Genomic DNA, 23,660 nt, shown 5'->3' with positions numbered 1-23,660 from the left:
TTGCTGCAGTATGTGAATGGACGCAGACACAGCTGTAGCCAGCTGTGAGAAGCCAGAGAGTTCAGCTGCTGCCTCTGTACCCCTCACACCGGCTGCCATGGCCAAGGGGGAGAAAGCCCAGGTCACACCTGGGGACAAACTCATGATGAAACACCCAGAACCTCCGTTCACCAAGGTACCACCACAGGTAAGACAATGTTTTTGCATTATATGTGCAATGCTTTTTTGATATACAGCACTAATGGTCTTCAGCTTGCATTGCTGGTGCTATTCAAGTCAAAAGTTATATAATATAACTGCATTGGGTTGCACAAATCATATCTGAGTATAAATGTCAGTAGCTGCTTTGAACAATAGTTGATGAATGCTCAGTAGGGGGGAACAGGTGCCAATATATATGTGTTTTTGTATCTGTACGTTATGGAAGTATGCAGAATGGCATGTTTTAATGAGCATATGGAATGTTTTCTCGTGGATGCTTTACCAACAGACATGCCTAAAGGCTGTTTAGGCGTAGCACTGACAGGCAGACAGTTAACCCACAAGTACATAGTGCTGTAAAGACACAAACTGTATTTTTAAGTTGTATATTACAAGAGTTTAACCAGTGCATCAATTAAAAATCACTTCTGTAATCAGAACTGCATTCCTGTTACATGCCACAGCCTGAGAGTGTATTATCAGCTAAGTTGGAAATAGATATAATGTGCATTGACAGTAAATGAAAAGCTGTTTACTGTCATTTGTTTATACCCAGAATCTTTTTTAAGTATATGAATGTTTGCCTTTTGACTGAGAGGGTTGTTGCACAGCAAATATTTGTTTAATTCCACTTGCAATTGACTTTTTATTCAATTGTAGACATTGTACCTCCAGATCTGGGAGCAATATGACCTTCATCCATGGAAAAATTATGTCAGGGATGATCTGTCAAGTGAAATAAAGTCTGTGCTGTGTTGTTCCTCTGTGCTGACCCTCTCGTTGAAGGGAAAATGGTAGTCGTGTGTCAATAATGTATGGAAAACGCACTAATGGAGCTCTTGTTCTCACACACGCCGTCACGAAAAGGAAAGACAGAGACTTTCATAGTGGAAGGTTAAAAATTTTAAGCAGAATTTGAAGGGAATTTACTTCTACCATGGGTCTTATAATGGTAATTTTGTTCCTTGAACATGTCTTAACTACAGTATTTTTTTAAATAACTTGTAAATGTTATGTAGCATGAATATGTCAATCAAGAAAAAAGAAAATTGCGTCACTTCTCAATTTTTGTGAGATTTACGAATCTTTCTTGAGTCACGTGTTCACCAGTGTGAGTCTCTTAATGAGACTTGAGACTTTCATAGTGGAAGGTTAAAGATTTTAAGCAGAATTTGAAGGGAATTTACTTCTACCATGGATCTTACCATGGTAATTTTGTTTCTTGAACATGTTGTTTTTTATTTTTTAAATTGTAATTGTTATGTAGTATGAATATGTGAATCAAGAAAAAAGAAAATTGCATCACTTCTCAAACATTTTGTGCGATTTACGAATCTTTCTTGAGTCACGTGTTCACCAGTGTGAGTCTCTTAATGAAGAACGCTTACATTACTGTGGTTAACGTGACTGTCAGGCGTGTTTGTACAGACTGATGCATGCAGTTGGAATCTACTGAGACTCCTTCAGAGAACATTTGCCTCAACAATCATGAAAAAATGATTGCTAGACTTGCTAGTCTCGGGTTTGAGAGTTGATATTGCTCTAAAAAAAGCAGTCGCATTCAGATTGGAGGTGAAAGTACTGGGTAAATTTGACCTTGCATGTGTAATGATAAAATGTGTTTTCAAATCTCGTTGGGCATAAAGCTGTAAACCCTTCATTATGTCATCCAGATTCATCCTCACGCAAACATACACAGTGGAAATCAGCTTAGAGCGGGAACTGTGAGGCAGTAGGCTAAGCACAAAGAGCTTTAGTTCGGTTAAATCGCATGAAAGTTGTGGGTCCGGGTCACATTTCACCCTAAAAATCAGAAGAAAAAAATGTGCATGATGAAAATTAAGCCTAATTTTCAGAACATTAAGATTGTTTGCATTTTTTTTTACATGATTTTCGTGACTGTTAAGCAATTTTCTCCTTTAAAATATGGGCTTATTTATTTATTTTATTTAAATTTTTATTTTATTTTATTTTTGGTTAATTTTTATTTTACATGATTTTCATGACTGTTAAGAAAAAGATGTAATTATTTATTTGAAAAAGTCTAAATATTAAATGTAAATTTTATTTTATTTTATTTTATTATTTTTGATTAAATTTTTTTTACATGATTTTATACGAATTTTATAAATTTCCCCTTTAAAATATGTGCTTATTTATTTACAAAAAATATATATATATATTTTATTTTATTTTAGTTTAGTTTAGTTTATTTTTAGTTAAATATTTTTTGACACGATTTTCGTGACTGTTAAGCAAATTTCTCCTTTAAAATATGTGCTTATTTATTTTTTAAAAAGTCTAAATATTTTATTTAATTTTATTTTATTTTTGGTTAATTTTTATTTTACGTGATTTTCATGACTGTTAAGCAAAAGATGTAATTATTTATTTAAAAAAGTATAAATATTAAATGTAAATTTTATTTTATTTTATAATTTTTTATTAAATTTTTTTTACATGATTTTACACAAATTTTATAAATTTCCCCTTTAAAATATGTGCTTATTTATTTACAAAAAAATAATAATATTTTATTTTAGTTTAGTTTAGTTTAGTTTTGGTTAAATATTTTTTGACACGATTTTCGTGACTGTTAAGCAATTTTCTCCTTTAAAATATGTGCTTATTTATTTTTTTTAAAGTCTAAATAATGTATTTTATTTTTTGGTTAATTTTTATTTTACATGATTTTCATGACTGTTAAGCAAATTTCCCCTTTAAAAGATTTATTTAGATTTTATTTATTTATTTATTTAGAAAGATTATTTATTTTTAAAAAATCTAAAAATTAAATGTAAATGTAATTTTCTTTTATTATTTTTGGTTAAATATTTTTTTACATGATTTTCATAACTGTTAAGCAAATGTCCCCTTTAAAATATGTGCTTATTTATTTACAAAAAAATATATATATATTTTTTATTTTATTTTACTTTTGGTTAAATATTTTTTGACATGATTTTCATGACAGTTTAGCAAATTTCTCTTCAAAATATGTGCTTTTTTTAAAGTCAAAATATTTAATTTAGTTTTTTATTTAATTTAATTTTTTGTTAAATAGTTTTTGACATGATTTTTGTGACCGTTAAGCAGATTTCCCCTTTAAAATATGTGCTTATTTATTTACAAAAAATATATATCTTTTTTTTTTTTTTTTTTTTTTTCTTTTGGTTAAATATTTTTTAACATGATTTTAACATGATGAAAAAAGTCTAAATATTTTTTTTGTTTTATTTTATTTTATTTTTGGTTAAACAATTTTTTTACATGATTTTCGTGACTGTTAAGCAAATTTCCCCCTTTAAAATATGTTCTTTTTTTATTTAAAAAAAAAAGTCTAAATATTTTATTTTATTTTTATTTTATTTTATTTTTGGTTAACTATTTCCCAGACATGCTTTTGACAGGCTTTGTGAAATACGAAAATCCAGCAGGAATCTAATGTAATTTCTTTTTCTTATATGTGAGCTATAGATGTCCTCATCCAGTTCAAATCTTTCTTCCCACACAGTGCTGCTATCATGATTTTTCCATTTCCAATCTGTGAGGAAGTCAGATACTTTGTGTCTCAACTCAATGACTTCCTGTTTGTGTCTATCATGATAACAGCAACCAAAATAAACTTTATGAGAATTCCTGCAATCCATGATGCTAGAATGTTGTGGATGGTTGCTAGGGTGTTATTTTGCAGTTGCTTGGGCGATTGGAATGGTTGCTAAGTGGATGTCCACCAATCTAAGTCCAAAGAACGCTTAATAAGATTCTCAGTTTGCAGTCAGTAAGATTTGCGATTTAGGAAGGCATTAATACTTTTATTCAGCAAGAATCCATGTAAAGTGACAGTAAAGGGGAAAAAAAGACGAGTTTACACATTTTTATTAATTACTAACTAAAAATTAGTAAAATAGTGCTGGGCAACGAATAATAATAAAAAAATAAATGTTTTTGTTTATATAATAAATGTGTGTACTGTGTATATTTATTATGTATAAGACATACATACAGCATATGTTTTGAAAATATTTATATATATTTTCATAACATATTTGTCAAAAAAATATAGTCATATTTTTATAATTATATAATTTATATTATATATAAATATATTTAATATTTAGATAAAAGCATTTTTCTTAATATATATATATATATATATATATATATATATATATATATATATATATATATATATATAAATTGTTGCCTAGCACTAAAATTATATTTAATAATAATAATTATAATAATAATAATAAATAATAATAATAATAATAATAATAATAATAATTATCATTATAAATGACTTCTTTTGGAATTTCTAATAAAAGAATTGTGGACATATCATGATTTCTACAAAGTTATTAAATAGCACAACTTTTTAAAACAAATTATAAAACATGTTTCTTGAGCAGGAAATCAACATAATAAAATGATTTCTGAAGGATCATGTGACACTTAAGACTGGAGTAATGATGCTGAAAATTCAACTTTGGATTACTTAAAAAATATTTTTACTATATATATATATATATATATATATATATATATATATATATATATATAAAAAAAACATATATATCAAATTAGAAATTAATTCTAATTTATATTAAAGTAGAATTATATTTTATAAATTTACTGTTTTACTGTATTTTTTATCAAATAAATTCACCCCACCTTGCTGGGCATATAAGATTTACTTAAAAAACATTTAATAAAATAATTTAAAATCTAACTAAAACTAAAAATTTAAAATAAAATTTTTTAAATCTGACTGCTGAAAATCATTGTTCAATTTAAAAAAAGGTATTATTAGCACACCTTTTGTCTGTATTTTTGTACGCTCACCAGAAAAAAACAATGTGGTAAAAAAAAAAAAGAAGAAAAAGAAAAAGAAGGTTTCTCAAAACCAATTTTACTGTCTTACTTAGAGGGTTTGTTCGGATCACTATGTACGTGCAATAGCAATAGTCATGCTTACTGCTTAGGGAGAGATCAAGCAGAATTAGTATCAGCCCCAAGGCTAAGCACACAAGCTTCTTGACTCATTTCACACTTTAGCGCCATCAAATCCTCTTACTTTTCCTTCTTTAGAGGAATAATTGAAAGAAGCATCAGAATTTAGATTAAGTAGACTTGGGTGTATCTCCAGTCTTTTCATTTTCTTGTCCGAGCTATCTAAATAATTACATTGTGATTTCAGAAGTCATTCATCTTTTCTTCATCTCGGTGAAGTTGAGAACGGCAGGGAGAAACTCGGCAACTTAATTACAGCATCTTTTGAAGAGCGATCGGTCCTGCCCTCTGTGGTTGTTTTGTTGCGAGGGTACCCAGAGTGCATGTTGGCCTGGAGACGCCAAACACCGGCTTTGATTGAGTGGATGAATGAGTTAACAACTCCAAAAAGGAGTGTTTGGCTTCTGTAGTATTTTCAGCACCAAATGTCTGTCTGACTGTCTCCGAGATTTCTCTCGTAAATATATGGCTTTAAGCGGTGGTTAGACTTCCCTTTTATGTGTTGAAAGGATCTCCCCTCCGTTTTCTACTCGCACACCGCACATATGCAGACACACACACGCATACACACCCTCAAAAACACACATTTACTCTGCCTTATCCACAGAGCTTTTCAAGGAGCGAGTGTCCTTTTTAATGTGTGAAAGAAAGCGGTAAAGACAAGTCACTCACTACTCCTGTATTTTTTTTTTTGGATTTTCATATTTGTGACCCTGGACCACAAAACCAGTCATAAGGGTCAATTTTTTTTAAAATTGAGATTTATACATCATGAATAAATAAGCTTTCTATTGATGTATGGTTTGTTAGGTTAGGAAAATATTTGGCCGAGATACAACAATTTGAAAATCTGGAATCTAAGGGTGCAAAAAAAATAAAAAATTGGCTTTAAAGTTGTCCAAATAAAGTTCTTAGAAATGCATATTACTAATCAAAAGTTAAGCTTTGATATATTTACGGAAGTATTTTTAGCTATTGCTGCAAATATACCCATGATAGTTAAAGGTCCCATATTGTACACATTTCTGGAGGTTTATTTTAGTTGTTGATGTCCTTAAGAATATATATTTGCGGTATAAGTGCCAAAATCCATCTCAATATATTTTTACAGCTCCTTTTTTAGGAGCTCTGTCAAAAACAGGTCGATTTTGGCCCATCTAATTAATATTCATGAGCCTCTCTTCTGATTGGCCTGTTGTTTTCTGAGTGACGCACAGCCAGGCCAACCACAGTTAACTACAGTCATGTATGCTTTAGCCGAGCCCAGAGCCATAGAGAGAGCCTAGCCTGCTGATACTCAACAGGATATTTCAGAATGATCATTTATTAATGTTTTTTCTTTTTCAAACACCGAATGCAGTAAGCTACATAACTGTTGCTTTAGTAAAGCCCCTTTCACAATGCGCGCTGATTCCGGAAAATTACGGGAACGAGTGCTGTGTGAACAAAAGCCAGAACCATAAAGGGAGTGTTGTAGTGATGATGCACGTTATCATGCGACTCTTCACGACAAAAAAATACATGCAAAGTGGAATGAAGCGGCGATCGGGCAGAGCCAGCTCCTCACTATCAGCGCTGAAGCACAGTTTGTTCAGGTTAGTTTCAGTTTAGTGAAACGTACGCGTTGCATTACATCTCACATCCAAATGTCACATGTCTTTATGGGTTGTGTGTAAAGCACGCACAGATTCCGGAAAACAACTGTGAATGAACCAAATCAAACAACTCCGGAACAAATCATGGGACACATTATCCGTGTATTTACCGGAAGTGTGTGAAAGAGGCTGAAGTTGACGTGCCAGTGGTCTCTTATATTCACGTTGTTCTGAAGCCTGTGCAATGATGTAGTTTCGACATCTATCGACTGAACAGGGTTTTCTCAACTTGTTTTCGTGTTGTTGTTGCTTAGCAATGTTATGGACACGATATTGTCTGGGTTTGACAAAAGGAGGGTGGGACGTGGTTTGTGCTCGGGGTGGTGACTGAGTAGATCGGACGTCACATCGTTACGGAAGTCACAGTGGCTCGTGAAAATGAACAGCTACTTTAAGCAGGCTGTGTGCAGTTTACTGTGGATTGACTGTTTTGAAACTCATATGGTAGTTACATAGCCCCTAGACCTCAGTTATCATGAAAAAAGCCAGGAAATTTCGATTTTGACAATATGGGACCTTTAAGGTTTTGAGTTTGTTCATTAGAACAGATTTGGAGAAATTTAGCATTACATTGCTTCCTCACTAATGGATCCTCTGCAGTGAATGGGTGCCATCAGAATAAGAGTCCAAACAGCTGATAAAAACATCACAATAATCCACAAATAATCCCCACCACTCCAGTCCATCAATTAACATCTTGTGAAGTAAAAAAGAAATCCATTATTAAGAGATTTTTAACTCTAAACTGTCGTTTTTGGCCAAATACCAGTGCATAATCCATAATGACACTTAATCTACCAATATATTTGTTTAGAACTGTTTGTAAACGTTGTTTGATGAGTGCATTTTTTTCTCCTGATTCAGATGAGATGATGAGAATACGAAGGACTTGTGTTTTAGCTGGAAGAAGGTGTCTTAATGTCTTTAAAAAGGGATTTGTTTCTTACAAACGCTTAACTTTTTGTTTCTCAAGACAGTAATTGATTGACTGGAGTGGCGTGGATTATTGTGATGTTTTTATCAGCTGTCTGGACTTTCATTCTAATGGCACCCATTCAATGCAGTGGATCCATTGGTGAGCAAGTCCAGCAAATTTTCATATTTGTGACCCTGGACCACAAAACCAGTCATAAGGGTCAATTTTTTAAATTACGATGTATACATCATGAATAAATAAGCTTTCCGTTGATGTATGGTTTGTTAGGATATGGCAATATTTGGCTGAGATACAACTATTTGAAAATCTGGAATCTGAGGATGCAAATAAATCAAAATATTGAGAAAATCGCCTTTAAAGTTGTCAAGATTACGTTTTTTAGCAATGCATGTTTCTAATTAAAAATTAAGTTTTAATATATTTATGGTAGGAAATTTACAAAGTATCTTCATGGAACATGATCTTTACTTACTATCCTAATGATTTTTGGCATAAAAGAAAAATTGATCATTTTGACCCATACAATGTATTGTTGGCTATTGCTAAAAATATACCTGTGCTACCTAAGACTGGTTTTGTGGTCTAGCATTACATTTGGGTGAACTATCCCATTTAAGATCCCACTATATCAGATTTTGTGCCAGGACATTTTACATTTTCCTTATTACTTTTAACCATAAAACACTATATTATGCATAATTCTAAATACGAGGAAAAGACCTGTGAAAATCAGTAAGAGAATTTTTTTTTATTAACAGTACATTGGACCCTTTTTTATGGGCATTTTAAAGAATTTATCTTTAAATAACCCTATAGCAACTTAAGAATGTTACACAGCCCAAAGCGTTCTTTAAAAGAAGCTTTGAAGGAGCTATATTTTAAGGGTGTTCTCTGTGATCAAATACCCCGTCACTCACAGCAGTGGAAGCATCTGGTTTAAATATTACCTGTGGTTTCATAAGGGTCTCGGTCTGAGGACCCCTCAAACTATCCCACCCACATGTCGGAGAAAGAGAAACTCTGAACCGACCACCTAAAGACAGATGCTGTGATTATCACGCAGAAACCTCAATAAAATAACTGCACATGGGGATAGTCTAGCACCTCTAATCAACTACTAACCGACTACAACAAATCAAGATCAATTACTTTGAAGATAGAAATAGAAAAATGGTTAGTCTCAAATAGTCTTAAAGGATAAGTTTACTTCCAGAATAATAATTTCCTGATAATTCATGTCAATTCAAGATGTTCATGTCTTTCTGTTTTTAATTGCAAAGAAATTAAGGTTTTTGATGAAAACATTACAGGATTTTTCTCCACATAGTGGACTTCAGTGGTGGCCAAAGTGTTGAAGGTCCAAATTGCAGCTTCTAAGGGCTCTACACAATCCCAGCTGAGGAACAAGGGTCTTATCTAGCAAAACATTTGGCCATTTTCTTAAAACAAAAAAAATGATATACGTTTTAACCACAAATGCTCATTTTAAACCAGCCCAACCTCACGCAATACATAGTCACATTGGAAAGGTCATGTGTGACGAAGGCCGAAGAACCTACCCAGTGTTTACAAAGCGAACAGGCAAAGAAAGTCAAATGCCCTGTACAAAAAAAGGTAAAACAATGATGTCAAATGAATGTTTTTGAATCCCAATACGCAGACAAAGAACCAACCACACATGACCTTTTCAACATGATTATGTAATGTGAGCAGTTGTGGCTAAAAAGTATATAAATTTAGTTATTTTCGAAAATGTCAGATCGTTTCACTAGATAAGACACTTATTCCTCGGCTGGGATCATGTAGAGCCCTTGAAGCTGCATTAAAACTTCAATTTGGACCTTTAACCTGTTAGCCACCATTGAAGAATATATATATATATATATATATATATATATATATATATAGAACTTAAGGTTTTTGAGGAAAACATTCCAGGATTTTTCTCCATATATATATATATATATATATATATGGAGAAAAATCCTGGAATGTTTTCTCAAAAACCTTAAGTTCTTTGCAATTGAAGACTGAAGGACATGAACATCTCGGATCACATGGGGGTGAGTAAATTATCAGGACTTTTTGTATTCTGGAAGTAACCTAATCCTTTAAATGCAAATAAATAACAAAAAATGTAAAATATATATATATATTTTTTTTTTAAATATTAGATTCTCTTTGGAATATCAGAATCAGAGATCTGAATGTCCCTATTCACTGACTTACATTTATGCGCTTTTTGAAAAAAAATGTTTTTATTATTAAAGTACTTTATTGACTGTAAAAGTCTAGGTTTGCATGTTTTGGTGTTGGTTATGGTAAAATATTTAATACTTAAAATTTAATATTAGTTATGTATAATATTTAAAAATGAATCTTTCAGGTACAAACAGTGCAATAAGAATGAAAATGTGATGTTTATCTGCTTACCCCGAGGTGACTTTGTTTCTTCAGTAGAACACAAACAAAGATTTTTAACTCAAACCGTTGCAGTCTGTCAGTCAATGGGACCCACGAATTTGAGAGTCAAAAAAACATACATAGACAAAACCAAATTAAACCCTGCGGCTCGTGAAAATTCATTGAGGTCCTATTGATATAATTTTTTACCTCTAATCCACCGCAATGTCCAACTGTCCTGAGCGCGTTTTTTAATGTTTTTTTTAAAATGTTTTTTTACTCTCAAAGTGGTGGGTCCCATTGACTGCCATTATATGACTGACAGACTGCAACGGTTTGAGTTAAATATCTTTGTGTTCTACTGAAGAAACAAAGGCTCAATCCCAATTCTACCCCTTACCCCTACACTTAGCCCTACCCCTCCGTTTGGCGCGTTCACGTGAAGGGGTAGGGGTGTCTCATTTCTCTTTTGATTGGAGGGGTAGGGGTAAGGGGAAGGGCCAGATAGCCCTCCAAACGAAGATTTTTCAGGACCTCACTTCAAACGAAGGGCTAAGAGAAATTTCCAACATGGCTGCTCACTCGAGCAAGCAGACTCGTAAATATAAGTAATTTTTGCCTTTAATAAGGATTTTGATGACAATGTTTCATTATATGTATATTACCTTCAATCTTGTGTTTGTGTTTATGGTGTTGTTTTGTAAATAAACGTTTGCAAAAAAATCGCTAAAGTTTGCTAGCAGATAGCACTGATTGCACGATATTACAAAATATATTTTTATGTCATATACACTTGACTGCATGTTAGAAACATGAAAGACCAGTGGCACGGCAATTTGCAACGGTGGTGTAGTGGATGGTGTACGCAGGTATACGTAGTATACATACTTCCACTTTTTAAATCCCCTCTGATGCGCATTATTCAGTAGTGTCCTGCATTCGCCAAAATCATGGCAGTCCACCACATCCAGTCATGTGAATAAATGTAAATATTCGCTAAAAACACCCAATAAAGGCAGTGATGATGCAGTCAGGACCGTGGAGCCGGCTTGCTTTGAAATGTATTTGATGATTGCGCCTAATGCACCTGCGCCCGATACGTCTACCGCACCAGTAATTTAAATCAGTACATAATAATAAAAACGATACCTTACTAATAAAAAGAAGCTGATTTTTACGATCAGAAATTTCTTAAACAAGTAAACCCCTGTAAACATTTTAGTCCAAGGATCCAGAAAACGAAATTCAAATAGAAAGTTGAAAACGAAATTCACAAATGAAGCATATATACTTCTCCAGGCACCACTACACTGATTAGCAATTTGCCGCGCATGTGATAATGCGTTGTTTGTTTTGCTTACAGCCACATGTGAATGAACGGTGCGTACACTGTACATTTGTACTTTTTGAAACATGACAACATTTTGACATCTTGGAATGAGTGATAAACATCGGCGCATGTCCTCTGACAGAACATTAGGAACTAGCGACAACCTATGATGACGTATAACAGTGTTGTAGTGGTGTCCCATTTCTTAGGGGAAATATTTTAGCCCTTCCCCTTTACACTTTGTTTCAAGGGACAAGGGGAAGGGGCGAGGGGTAGGCGAAGGGGTAGAAAATAGAATTGGGATTGGGCCAAAGTCACCTACATCTTGGATGCCCTGGGGGTAAGCAGATAAACATCACATTTTCATTTTTGGGTGAACTATCCCTTTAAAGACAGGATTTTCTTGTACTCTCCAAAATATAGCATTTGTATTATTTGCTGTCTCAAAGACTTTTGACTTTTTTTTCAGACTCATCTGGATCAGAAGCTTTCTGTATGTAGCAAACTCTGTTTTGCCATCGGAGGGGCACCAAATCAAGTCGCCGGGAGCGCAACAGCGTTCTTCCTTCAAATATATCTACTTGACATTGCACAGGTGAGATCTCCACATATTGTGATAAAATATTAAGCCATATAATACTTGCGGATATGATGTTAATAGAACATATTAATCACAGAACAGCACCCTGTTAAATCTTTGATTAATTGAAAGAGAAGCCAAAAATAATTTCGCTGTTACTGATTCTGTTCTTTTAACTTTTAAAACTTCTAGCAAGAACCTTAATACAGTCTGAATAACAGATAAGGTTTTGCATGAATGTAGATGTTCACTTTCTCTTCTCCTGACAGATTAACCCGTTCCAGGCCTCCATGGTGTTGTTCGTCGGCAAGGCTTGGGGGGCAGTTACTGACCCCATTGTGGGATTCTTCATCACTAAAAGCAAATGGACAAAGATTGGGCGACTCATGCCATGGTGAGTGGCATATAAAAACTGATTTGATTCTGTAAACATTCACAAAATCAGCAAATTTAAGGTGCCTAGTGTCAAGATAACACTACATTCTTACGTAATAATGACATCTAAGCAGATAACAAAATTACAAATCTGAAGGTCATTCCCTTGTGGACGTCATACCCGAGATGTGAGTGTCTGACTGGAAGTTCTCATTATACTCTGATGTGACATCATAGTGTCTGGGAGGAAGTAGTTAAGGTTTGTTTTCAGAGAATCACTGCGGAACATCTCAGCCATGCCCATGTGGGCCTTCTGGTGTGTCTCAGTGTTTATTATGCTAAAGCTGTGCCAACACAAAGACAACATTTAGATTTACAGATTCTACGTTCTCTCTTCAAAGGGGAAATTCTGCTATTTTACTCATCCCACTGGTATTATGCAAAAATCACTTTAAGTTTATCTTGTTTTTAGTTACGTAATTAGTGGTATTCTTAAAGCGCTGTTTTTGGTCCTCTTTAAACTACATATTAAACGGTCAGATAATGTTTGGAAGCTCAGTGCACTTCCTTAAATTTAGGGGACACTTAACTTAATTTCCTTGTATGTCAAACAATGAGATTATGTAATACCACAAAAAATATAAAGTTTCAGAGACATTGTGAGGAAGCTGAAAAAAATATTTATAGGCATCTTTGAGTAATTCTTTCATTTTATATATATATATATATATATATATATATATATATATATATATATATATATAAATAAATAAATTATGTAAATAAATTAAAGAAAAAAATATTTTATTTATTTATTTTTATTGTTAGATTATTACATTGTGTGTGTGTGTGTGTGTGTGTGTGTGTGTGTGTGTGTGTGTGTGTGTGTGTGTGTGTATATATATATATATATATTATAATAAAATAAAAAACGTTAACAAAAAGTTAATATAAAGACAGATGTGTGTGTGTGTGTATATATATATATATATATATATATACACACACACACACACACACACACACATCTGTCTTTATATTAACTTTTTGTTAACGTTTTTATTTTATTATAATTTATCATGTTTTATTGTACTCGAGTTTTAGGAATAAACTTAAAATAAAAAGTACTTTCATTTATATACATAATAATACTGTATATTTACATTTTTTATTATTTTATTATAATTTACCATGTTTTATTGGACTTTATTCTATTTTTGTGTAAGTAATTATTGGTGTTTAGGTTTTAGGAATAAATTTAAAACCAAAAAAAAAGTAAACTGAAGAAAAAATATTTAAATTATTATGTTTTACATATTATTACATTTTATATTTTGATTTGTTATTATATCTTATCATTTTATTCAGATTTTTCATATTTTATTGTATGTTTTTTCAAATATACTACATTTTGGAAATTAATATATAAACAAAAAAGTTATGACAAACAGAAGAAGAAATATTTTATATAAGTTTGTCACTATGTTTTGGTTAAATGTAAGCAAATCCTGGGGGAAACAAAAACAACAACAAGAAAGACTATGCTATGTTGATAAAATATGTTATAAATAAAAAAAAAAATAAGTATATTAATTGTATTACAAATATTAATTTATATTATATTATAAATAATTTTATTTATTTGTTTTAATTAAAAAATCATTTTAAATGAGCATTTTCTCCAGTGGTCTCAAACTTTTGGACCTCAATACAATACATGTGTCTGTGCATTATTTCCCTGAGGTCACTTGCCCCCAGTTCACCCAGAATATCAGGTCATCTCACCTCATTCAGCACCTTGCAGACCATCCGGCTCTTTCCATTCACACTAACCCATCTGTCCTGCTCTCTCTCCTGTACGGCGGCTCCTTTGTGTGGCTGAACAATCAGCAGGGCACACAGGGGTTGCTCCACACTGCAGTAGTGGCATCTGGACTGTGCCAGAATTGGCCGCCCTCTTTACCTCCCTGTTCTCTGTATTGCTTGTTTGCTTACAGTTGTTTATTCTCTGTGAAAGTGAAAAGCGGTGTGGCACAGAGGTCAGTGTATGCAGGGTAAACCTGCTTAGAAATGACCTGACCAAACATTGAGGTTTTCTTTACAGGAACAGGACTGTGATAGTTCTAGAGGTGACAAGGTCATGTAATTTAGGGCGGAAGACAACAACCTGAATTCACCATTAGGCAAATGGTTACTTGCATGGGATAAGTCTGACTAAAATGGTCCCAAATGCGACAAAATATAATGCAAATGTACAACAGAAATTTGAAATCCACGTCCATTTGCGGTTTCGTCTCTATAGTGTATGCGCCAATGTTACCTTTCCACAACAAATGAGTCGTGATGTTTGATTTGCAGAAAAATGCTCTTATAAACCAGTTCTTTTCAGTGAGTCACTCATATACAATTCACGAAACTACCTCAGATTCACTAATTCAGAGCTGCCACGACTGAACATTGAACATCGAACAACATTTATTTCAACTGAACATCAAACTTATGAAAAAAAAAACATGATTTTACTAAATGTTTAATAAAAAAAGAAAAATCACAAAAAAAGATTTGCGATACATGCTCCCAAGTGCCGATCTGAATCAAAAGATTCACGAACATGCTCTGAAGTCATCTGAATCAAATGATTTGTAATGCAGGCTTCGAAGTTTTGATTTAAATCAAATGATTCACGATCCGCTCTCTAAAGTTCTGATCTAAATCAAAAAATTCACAAACCCACTCCGAAGTTCTGATCTAAATCAAATGATTTGTGATCCGCACTCTGAAGTTTTGATCTGAATCAAAAGATTCACTGACCCACTTCGAAGTTCTGATCTAAATCAAATGATTCTCAATCAACGCTCCGAAGTTCCGATTAAATCAAAAGATTCACAAACTAGATCTGAGTCAAATGATTCGCAATCCACAATCTGAAGTTCTGATCTGAATTCACGAACCCGCTCCAAAATTCTGATCTAAATTAAATGATTCACGATCAACTCTCCGAAGTTCTGATTAAATCAAAAGATTCACAAACTAGATCTGAATCAAATGATTCATGATCCACACTCTGAATTTCTGATCTGAATTCACAAACCCGCTCCGAAGTTTGAATTTGATGTCGAAATTCACGATCAACGCTCCAAAGTTCCGATTAAATCAAAAGATTCACAAACTAGAACTGAATCAAATGATTTGCGATCCACACTCTGAAGTTCTGATCTGAATTCACAAACCCGCTCTGAAGTTTGAATTTGATGTCGAAATTCACGATCAACACTCCAAAGTTCAGACTAAATTAAAAGATTCACAAACTTGATCTGAATCAAACGATCCACACTCTGAAGTTCTGATCTGAATTCACAAACCCGCTCCGAAGTTCAGTACTAAATCAAATGATTCATGATCTGCACTCCAAAATTCCGATCAAATCAAAAGATTCATGAACCCATGCCGAAGTTCTGATCTGAATCCAATCTGATCCAAAGCAAATAATTCATGATACGCACTCTGATGTTCCGATTTTAATCAAAAGATTCACAAACTCGCTTCAAAGTCCCTATCAATATCAAATGATTCACAAACCCACTCTGAAATTTATTTAAATTAAATGATTCGCAATACATGATCCGAAGTCCCAATCTGAATAATGATTCGAGAGTTTGGGCGTGTATCACAAATTTGTGAAATGATTTGCCGCTCCGAAGTTCTGATCTAAATGAAATTATTTGCAATAAGCGCTTCAAAATCGTGATCTGAATCAAATGATTTGTGATAAATGCTTCAAAATCCTGATCTAATTCAAATGACTGGCGATACACACTCCAAAATACAGATCTGAATCAAATGATTTGTGATAAACACTTTAAAATCCTGATCTAATTCAAATGATTGGCGATACGCACGCCAAAATACCGATCTGAATCAAATGATTCGCGATAAGCACTTCAAAATCCTGATCTAATTCAAATGACTGGCGATACACACTCCAAAATACAGATCTGAATCAAATGATTTGTGATAAACACTTTAAAATCCTGATCTAATTCAAATGATTGGCGATACGCACTCCAAAATACAGATCTGAATCAAATGATTTGTGATAAACACTTTAAAATCCTGATCTAATTCAAATGACTGGCGATACACACTCCAAAATACAGATCTGAATCAAATGATTTGTGATAAACACTTTAAAATCCTGATCTAATTCAAATGATTGGCGATACGCACGCCAAAATACCGATCTGAATCAAATGATTCGCGATAAGCACTTCAAAATCCTGATCTAATTCAAATGACTGGCGATACACACTCCAAAATACAGATCTGAATCAAATGATTTGTGATAAACACTTTAAAATCCTGATCTAATTCAAATGATTGGCGATACGCACTCCAAAATACAGATCTGAATCAAATGATTTGTGATAAACACTTTAAAATCCTGATCTAATTCAAATGACTGGCGATACACACTCCAAAATACAGATCTGAATCAAATGATTTGTGATAAACACTTTAAAATCCTGATCTAATTCAAATGACTGGCGATACACACTCCAAAATACAGATCTGAATCAAATGATTTGTGATAAACACTTTAAAATCCTGATCTAATTCAAATGATTGGCGATACGCACGCCAAAATACCGATCTGAATCAAATGATTCGCGATAAGCACTTCAAAATCCTGATCTAATTCAAATGACTGGCGATACACACTCCAAAATACAGATCTGAATCAAATGATTTGTGATAAACACTTTAAAATCCTGATCTAATTCAAATGATTGGCGATACGCACTCCAAAATACAGATCTGAATCAAATGATTTGTGATAAACACTTTAAAATCCTGATCTAATTCAAATGACTGGCGATACACACTCCAAAATACAGATCTGAATCAAATGATTTGTGATAAACACTTTAAAATCCTGATCTAATTCAAATGATTGGCGATACGCACGCCAAAATACCGATCTGAATCAAATGATTCGCGATAAGCACTTCAAAATCCCAATCTAATTCAAATGATTCGCGATACATGCTTTGAAGTCCTGATCTGAATCAAATGATTCGTGAAGCGCTTTAAAACAGTGAATCATTCTGATTCAAAGTTTCAAAAAGCTCCGTTTTACCTATCACTATCTGCCTTTTAAAATCATTACAAGTAATGTCGAAATTCAAAAATAAATGGCTCTTTTGGCTAGTAAATCGCTTGAACTGAATGATCGAAGTCACGAGTTTGAATCAATCAGATCAGTTTTAGCGTAAATGACTCAATCAATTGATTCGGTTCGTCTGTTCCTCCGCTTTTCACTCTTTCAGCCATTTACGGGTGATTCTTAGATTATGGACACTTTTATGTTTTATGTTTTTAAAAATACATATAATTTTAATCATATAATTCCTCTTCCTTTGTCAAGCTAACAATAAAACCACCCTAAAAACTTTTTACTACCTTTCTATTATGATTTTTTCATACTTTTCAACCTCCTTATAGGTGTCAAAATCACTCTTTTCTCCTTGTCGCACACCCAGACTTTTAAACTTCAACAATGAAAATACAGTTTAAAAATATCTGGTATCTGGTATCTATTATCTATTATCTGGTAAGTATTAATGTACCTGAATTAAGCACTAGTAAAATAATTAAAATACATTATAGTATTTAATATGAGACCTCTATCAATATTACTTTTTATACAAAATATATCTGTCGCACAGTACTGGTGTCATCAAAAATCTACAGAAATGTCATTCCACCTCTGTGGTGGAAATGACATTTATGGTTACAAAGTACAATTGATATGGATTGCGAGAGTAGATTTGCATGACTGCAAATGTTTCAATCCAGAAACAGTCATGTTGCAGCATTGGGACGAAGCTTTCCTACATTTACGTTAATTCCTTGTCATTTCCACAACACCCTGTCATTTCTACCACCACACACATTTTTAAAAAATATTTAAAAAGTTCTCATCACACTTTAAAAATGTATCCACAATTCTGAGATCATGCTCTACTTAATATAAAAATTAAAGTTATGTATTATCTAATAAGCTCTGACCCAAACCAGTATTTAATTTCAGAGTGTGACAGATCATCATTTGGACCTTAGGGCAGTTAATTTATCTCATTGACAACTGTATAATTATTGTACATTGTGGGAAAAACTGGTAAAACTAGTTACAAAAATGATCTTAGACAATTCTTGAGTGGCATAAGTTATTCTGTTTTTAAATAGCAGCTGTATATTGAGATGTGGTGGAAATGACATTTGTTCATTGCAGGTCGGAAAAATGTAAAATATTAACAATTTCTCTTGTAATCTAAGTTTGTCCTCTTAACCTTAGACCTTAACTAGACCAATCATTTAAACTTATGAGACTGTGTTACAGTGCCTTGCGAAAATATTCACACCCCTTCTTTTTTTTCACATTTTGTTATGTTGCTGCCTTATGTTAAACTACTTTAAATTGCTTTTTTCCCTACATCAATCTACAGTCTACTCCATAATGGCAAAGCAAAAAATAGGTTTTTAACATTTGTGGAAATTTATTAAAAATAAAAAACTGAAAAGATCCCGTTGCATAAGTATTCATACCCTTTTCTGGGACACTCGAAATTTAGCTCAGGAGCATTCATATTGCTTCTAGATGTTACTACACTTCGAGTGGAGTTAAACTGTGGCAAATTCATTTGAATGCGTATGATTTAGAAAGGCACACACCTCTCAGAAAAGGTCTAACAGCTGAAAATGCATATCAGAGCAAAAAGCAAGTCCTGAGGTCAAGATAACTGCCTGTAGAGCTCAGAGATAGACTTGCGTTAAGGCAATGATCTAGGGAAGAGTTCAGAAAAAACTCATCCAAGCTGACAGAGCTTGAGAGGTGAAAAGGTGAGGCAAAGAATGGCAGATAATTGCTAAATGCAGAAGTGCAAAGCTTGTCACATCATACCTGAAAAGACTTGAGGCTGTAAAGGTGCTTCAACTATGTACTGAGTTAAGGGTATGAATACTTATGCAATGTACTTATTTCAGTGTTTTATTTGTAATAAATTTGTAAAATTTGCAAATCTGGTTTTTGCTTTGTCATTATTATGGTGTATGGAGTGTAAATTTTACAAATTTATTAAAAATGAAACTGATCTTTTCAGTTTTTAATTTTTAATAAATTTGCACAAATGTTAAAGAAACTATTTTTTGCTTTGCCATTATGGAGTAGGGAGTGTAGATTGATGTGGGAAAAAAAGTAATTTAAAGTAGTTTAACATAAGGCAGCAACATAACAAAATGTGAAAAAAATGAAGGGGTATGAATAATTTCGCAAGGCACTGTATGTGACTTTTGAAAAAAAAAATTTTCTTCAACTTCACAAGGCTAAAAGTGCCCCTAGTTGAAGAAACGCCCTTCCACACCACTGTCAGTATTATTACTGGCTTAGCTCGCTAGTTTTATGAGATTGACTAAAGTAAGTGAAAAAAAAATGATGTTTACAAATAAAACATCCGTATTTCCATTCTGAAGAGAACTGCTTTCCACGTCGAAACATCCAACACAAATCTACAAACATATTCAGGTGAAGTAACCGGTTTACTTTAATATGACGAGCTGCACGTCGAAATACATATTAGGTGGAAACATTATGCATTATGATTTGAATTTACAAAACCTGCATAAAAGAAATACCCTGCATATGCTGGTTAGGTAGGTTTTGATGCTGGTTTAAGCAGGTCCTTAGCTGGTATATGCCTAACTTAACCAGCATCCCAGCATCAAAACCTACCTAACCAGCATATGCTGTTTTTTCAACAAGGTAAAAACATAACAAAGCAAAAACACACCCAATGCACATTAAGTTAGAGTTAAAATATTGTTGAATTTGATGTAGAAAAGACATCTTGAAATGATCATGTTCACTTTAAGAATTAGTAAATCAATTGTAAAAAAAAAAAAAATGCAAAATTTAGAATATATTCCAGTTATAATTTAGCTGACTCACTGCGTTTTAAGAAAAGGTGCATTTAACTCTAGTATTTAAAGTCCTTTCCAACCTCACTAGTTCATGCCTTCAGCTGATTGCCTCTCCCATAATGCTATGGAAGACTTGTGTCAGTATGAATTATAAATGCTCAACACATTCCCCACATCCTGCTAAAAAAAAAAAAATGCTGCAGAATTCCTCCCTGTTGAGATGCACGACGACCATGTGAGACTGTCACTGTGGTTCTGTGGCTGCGGTCCAGCGGTGTAGATGAATATTCCTACAGCCCGCTGAAGCATCCTAACAAACGCCTTGCTGTTTTTCACACAGAGACAACAGTGATACACAACTTCTGTAAACGTGCACTGTAGCTTTAAGATGATACCTGAGCTGCTCCTTTTGGGTTGTATCGATTAGTAGGAGCTAAAACAGGAGATCAGGTAAACCACAGGACATCTATTGAAGACAATGTTATTTAGTTCCTCTCTAGGCTTCCTCTGCGCAGATTCCTTCAAACAGCCTTTGCCAGAAACAACCTTCACACAACCATCTTGATTGCCATACTCAGATGACATTTGATTTCTTTTTCTCTTCTAGGATGGTGGGCTGCACTCCATTCATGGTGGTTTCTTACTTCTACCTTTGGTTTGTCCCACCGTTTACCAATGGGAGGTTCATCTGGTATCTGGGCTTTTACTGTCTCTACCAAACTCTCATCACAGTAAGTGTCCTTTGAATGCTTTAAATGCTGTAATGTGATTTAATGCTAAACACAGGTTTGCAGATGACCCGTAAACCACATTTACAGCACCATCCATCATGTAGTCACAAATGCCCCACAGATCCATTAAAATCTAATTCTGCCTCTGTTTTACCTTGACTATTTTGTGGTTTTGTGATTAAAAATCTGTATTGGACTGATGAAAAATATATAAGGACCTTCTTTCAAAACAGTTACTCAACCCAGTGACCCCCAATATATATTTAAAAAAACAAAATTTTCTCTGTAACACATTTTTTTTTAAATACACTACCAGTCAAAAGTTTTTGAACAGTGAGATTTTTAATGTTTTTAAATAAGACACTTCTGCATTTGTTTGATCTAAAGTACAGTCAAATAGAGAAATATTTTTACTATTTAAAATAACTGTTTTCTATTTGAATACATTTTAAAATGTAATTTATTTCTGTGATTAAAGCTACATTTTCAGCATCGTTGCTCTAGCCTTCAGTGTCACATGATCCCTCAGAAATCATATTAATATGCGGATTTGCTGTTCAAGAAACCGTTTTATTACTATTATTATCAATATTTAGTGTTGAGCACATTTTTTCAGGACTCTTTGAGGAACAGAAAGATCCAACAATTTTATTGTTATTTATTTTTATTTATATATTTTTGGAAAATAAACTATAGAGTTAATACTTTAGAAATTAATACTTTTATTTAGTTTACTTTTAAACTTTCTTTTCATCAGAGAAACCTAAAAAAAATCTACTCAGCTGTTAAATAAATAATATATATATATATATATATATTATTATATATATTATAAAATATAAATATAAAATATTATATATATAGCATAAAAATATTTATTATTTATTTTACATATAATAAATAATAAAATTTTCTACATATATATATATATATATATATATATATATATATATATATATATATATTATTTATTATATAAATCAGAATTATATATTAAATCAGAATATTAGAATGATTTCTAAAGGATCATATGACTGGAGTAATGATGCTAAAATTCAGCTTTGAAATCACAGGAATAAATTAAAAATGAAAATATATTCAAATAGAAAACAATTATTTTAAATAGTATAAATATTTCAAAATGTTTCTGTTTTTGCTGTACTTTGGATCAAATAAATGCAGGCTTGGTGAGCAGAAGACACTTCTTTAAAAAACATTAAAAATCTTTAATGCGTACACTACCAAATCAAAAACTTTTGACTAGTAGTGTATGCATTTATTAATTAAAAAACATAAAATTGTTAAGTATTTTTACAATTTAAAATAACTATTTTCTATTTTAATGTTTAAAAAATTGTATTTATTTCTGTGATGCAAAGCTGAATTTTCAGCATCATTACTCCAGACTTCAGTGTCACATGACCCTTCAGAACCCATTCTATTATTATCAGTGTCAAAAAAATTTTTGTGGAAACCGTGATACATTTTTCAGATTTTGTTTTATCAGTAGAACGTTTTTTACTGTATCTTGCCGAATTAAACTATTAATCTAACTTATGTTAACTGTATCTCATGCAGTGCTGCTTCTCAAGTAAAATGATCTCGCTAAAAATGCTTGTCAACAGAAGTTCATGTGGTTATCTGTAGCCTAGCCTCTTTGATGTCTGCATGGAGTTTCCGTGATTTATTTGTATTTCTGTCCTTTGTTACTATGGCTTGGCGCAGATCTCTCCATACTGTCCTCCGTAAAACCCGCCAATAAGTGCCAGAGTGGGGAAGCCGCTCTGACCGCAGCAGTCTACGCTGTAATGAAAAGTCATTCTAACTACTTGATAAATACATGGTACGACCTTCCCAAAACCACCAGAGAGGATAAATGCTGCTTTCCTCTTTTAGCGTACTTCATTGTCTGTAAGCGCAAGGCTGAGAAACAGCAGCTGCTTCCAGTGTGCATGTATGAGAATGTAGTTTACATGATTCTAATTAGTCCGTTTTTCATAATTAGGCTTTGGTTTATGTTTAAATAAACACATCCGCTAGCTACTCAGAATCAAAACCCCTAATGGAAGTCAAATGAACAATACAGGGAACTCTTGAGAAACAGAAGCACTCCTGCAAAAGCGCTCTGTAGTTAGATTTATTTTGGTAGCCATTGGTCTGCCGCAGTGCTGACTTGGCTTTCGTGTAAATTGGAAAAGCTAGCCGACTGTAGTACACACTTATAGTAAGTTTGCAATGCAATATGCGGGCGAGTTCAAGGAATGGTTTGCTGTGCTTCGATAAATATTGATTTTGCCCTGCACATTCATAAGTATACAGAACATGTCATCCTTGGAATGAACAGCACTGATTTATGAGCTTGTAAGTTGTCTCCTTTTGAAATTTATAATACAGTGTAATATAAATGGGAAAGATGAGTGGTTATGAAACCACTGATAAATGTACATGCTCTAGGTTT

At 33.0% G+C, this 23,660-nt stretch overlaps 1 protein-coding gene across 1 annotated transcript in view; it reads left to right on the top strand.

Moving 5' to 3' along the window:
• The window catches only part of mfsd2b (MFSD2 lysolipid transporter B, sphingolipid), a 39,420-nt gene that overhangs the window by 3,084 nt on the left and 12,676 nt on the right, over positions 1-23,660 (top strand). Inside the window, exons 2-5 of the mRNA XM_073852901.1 lie at positions 10-187; positions 12,009-12,134; positions 12,389-12,513; positions 21,079-21,202. Coding sequence (XP_073709002.1) covers positions 17-187; positions 12,009-12,134; positions 12,389-12,513; positions 21,079-21,202 — 546 coding nt within the window. The 5' untranslated portion in view covers positions 10-16. The remainder of the gene's footprint in view (positions 1-9; positions 188-12,008; positions 12,135-12,388; positions 12,514-21,078; positions 21,203-23,660) is intronic.

Source organism: Garra rufa, chromosome 13 (genome assembly GCF_049309525.1).
Source record: "Garra rufa chromosome 13, GarRuf1.0, whole genome shotgun sequence".
NCBI lineage: Eukaryota > Metazoa > Chordata > Actinopteri > Cypriniformes > Cyprinidae > Garra > Garra rufa.
Note: the sequence above shows the minus strand (reverse complement) of the source record. Positions and strands in the feature narration are given on the sequence as shown.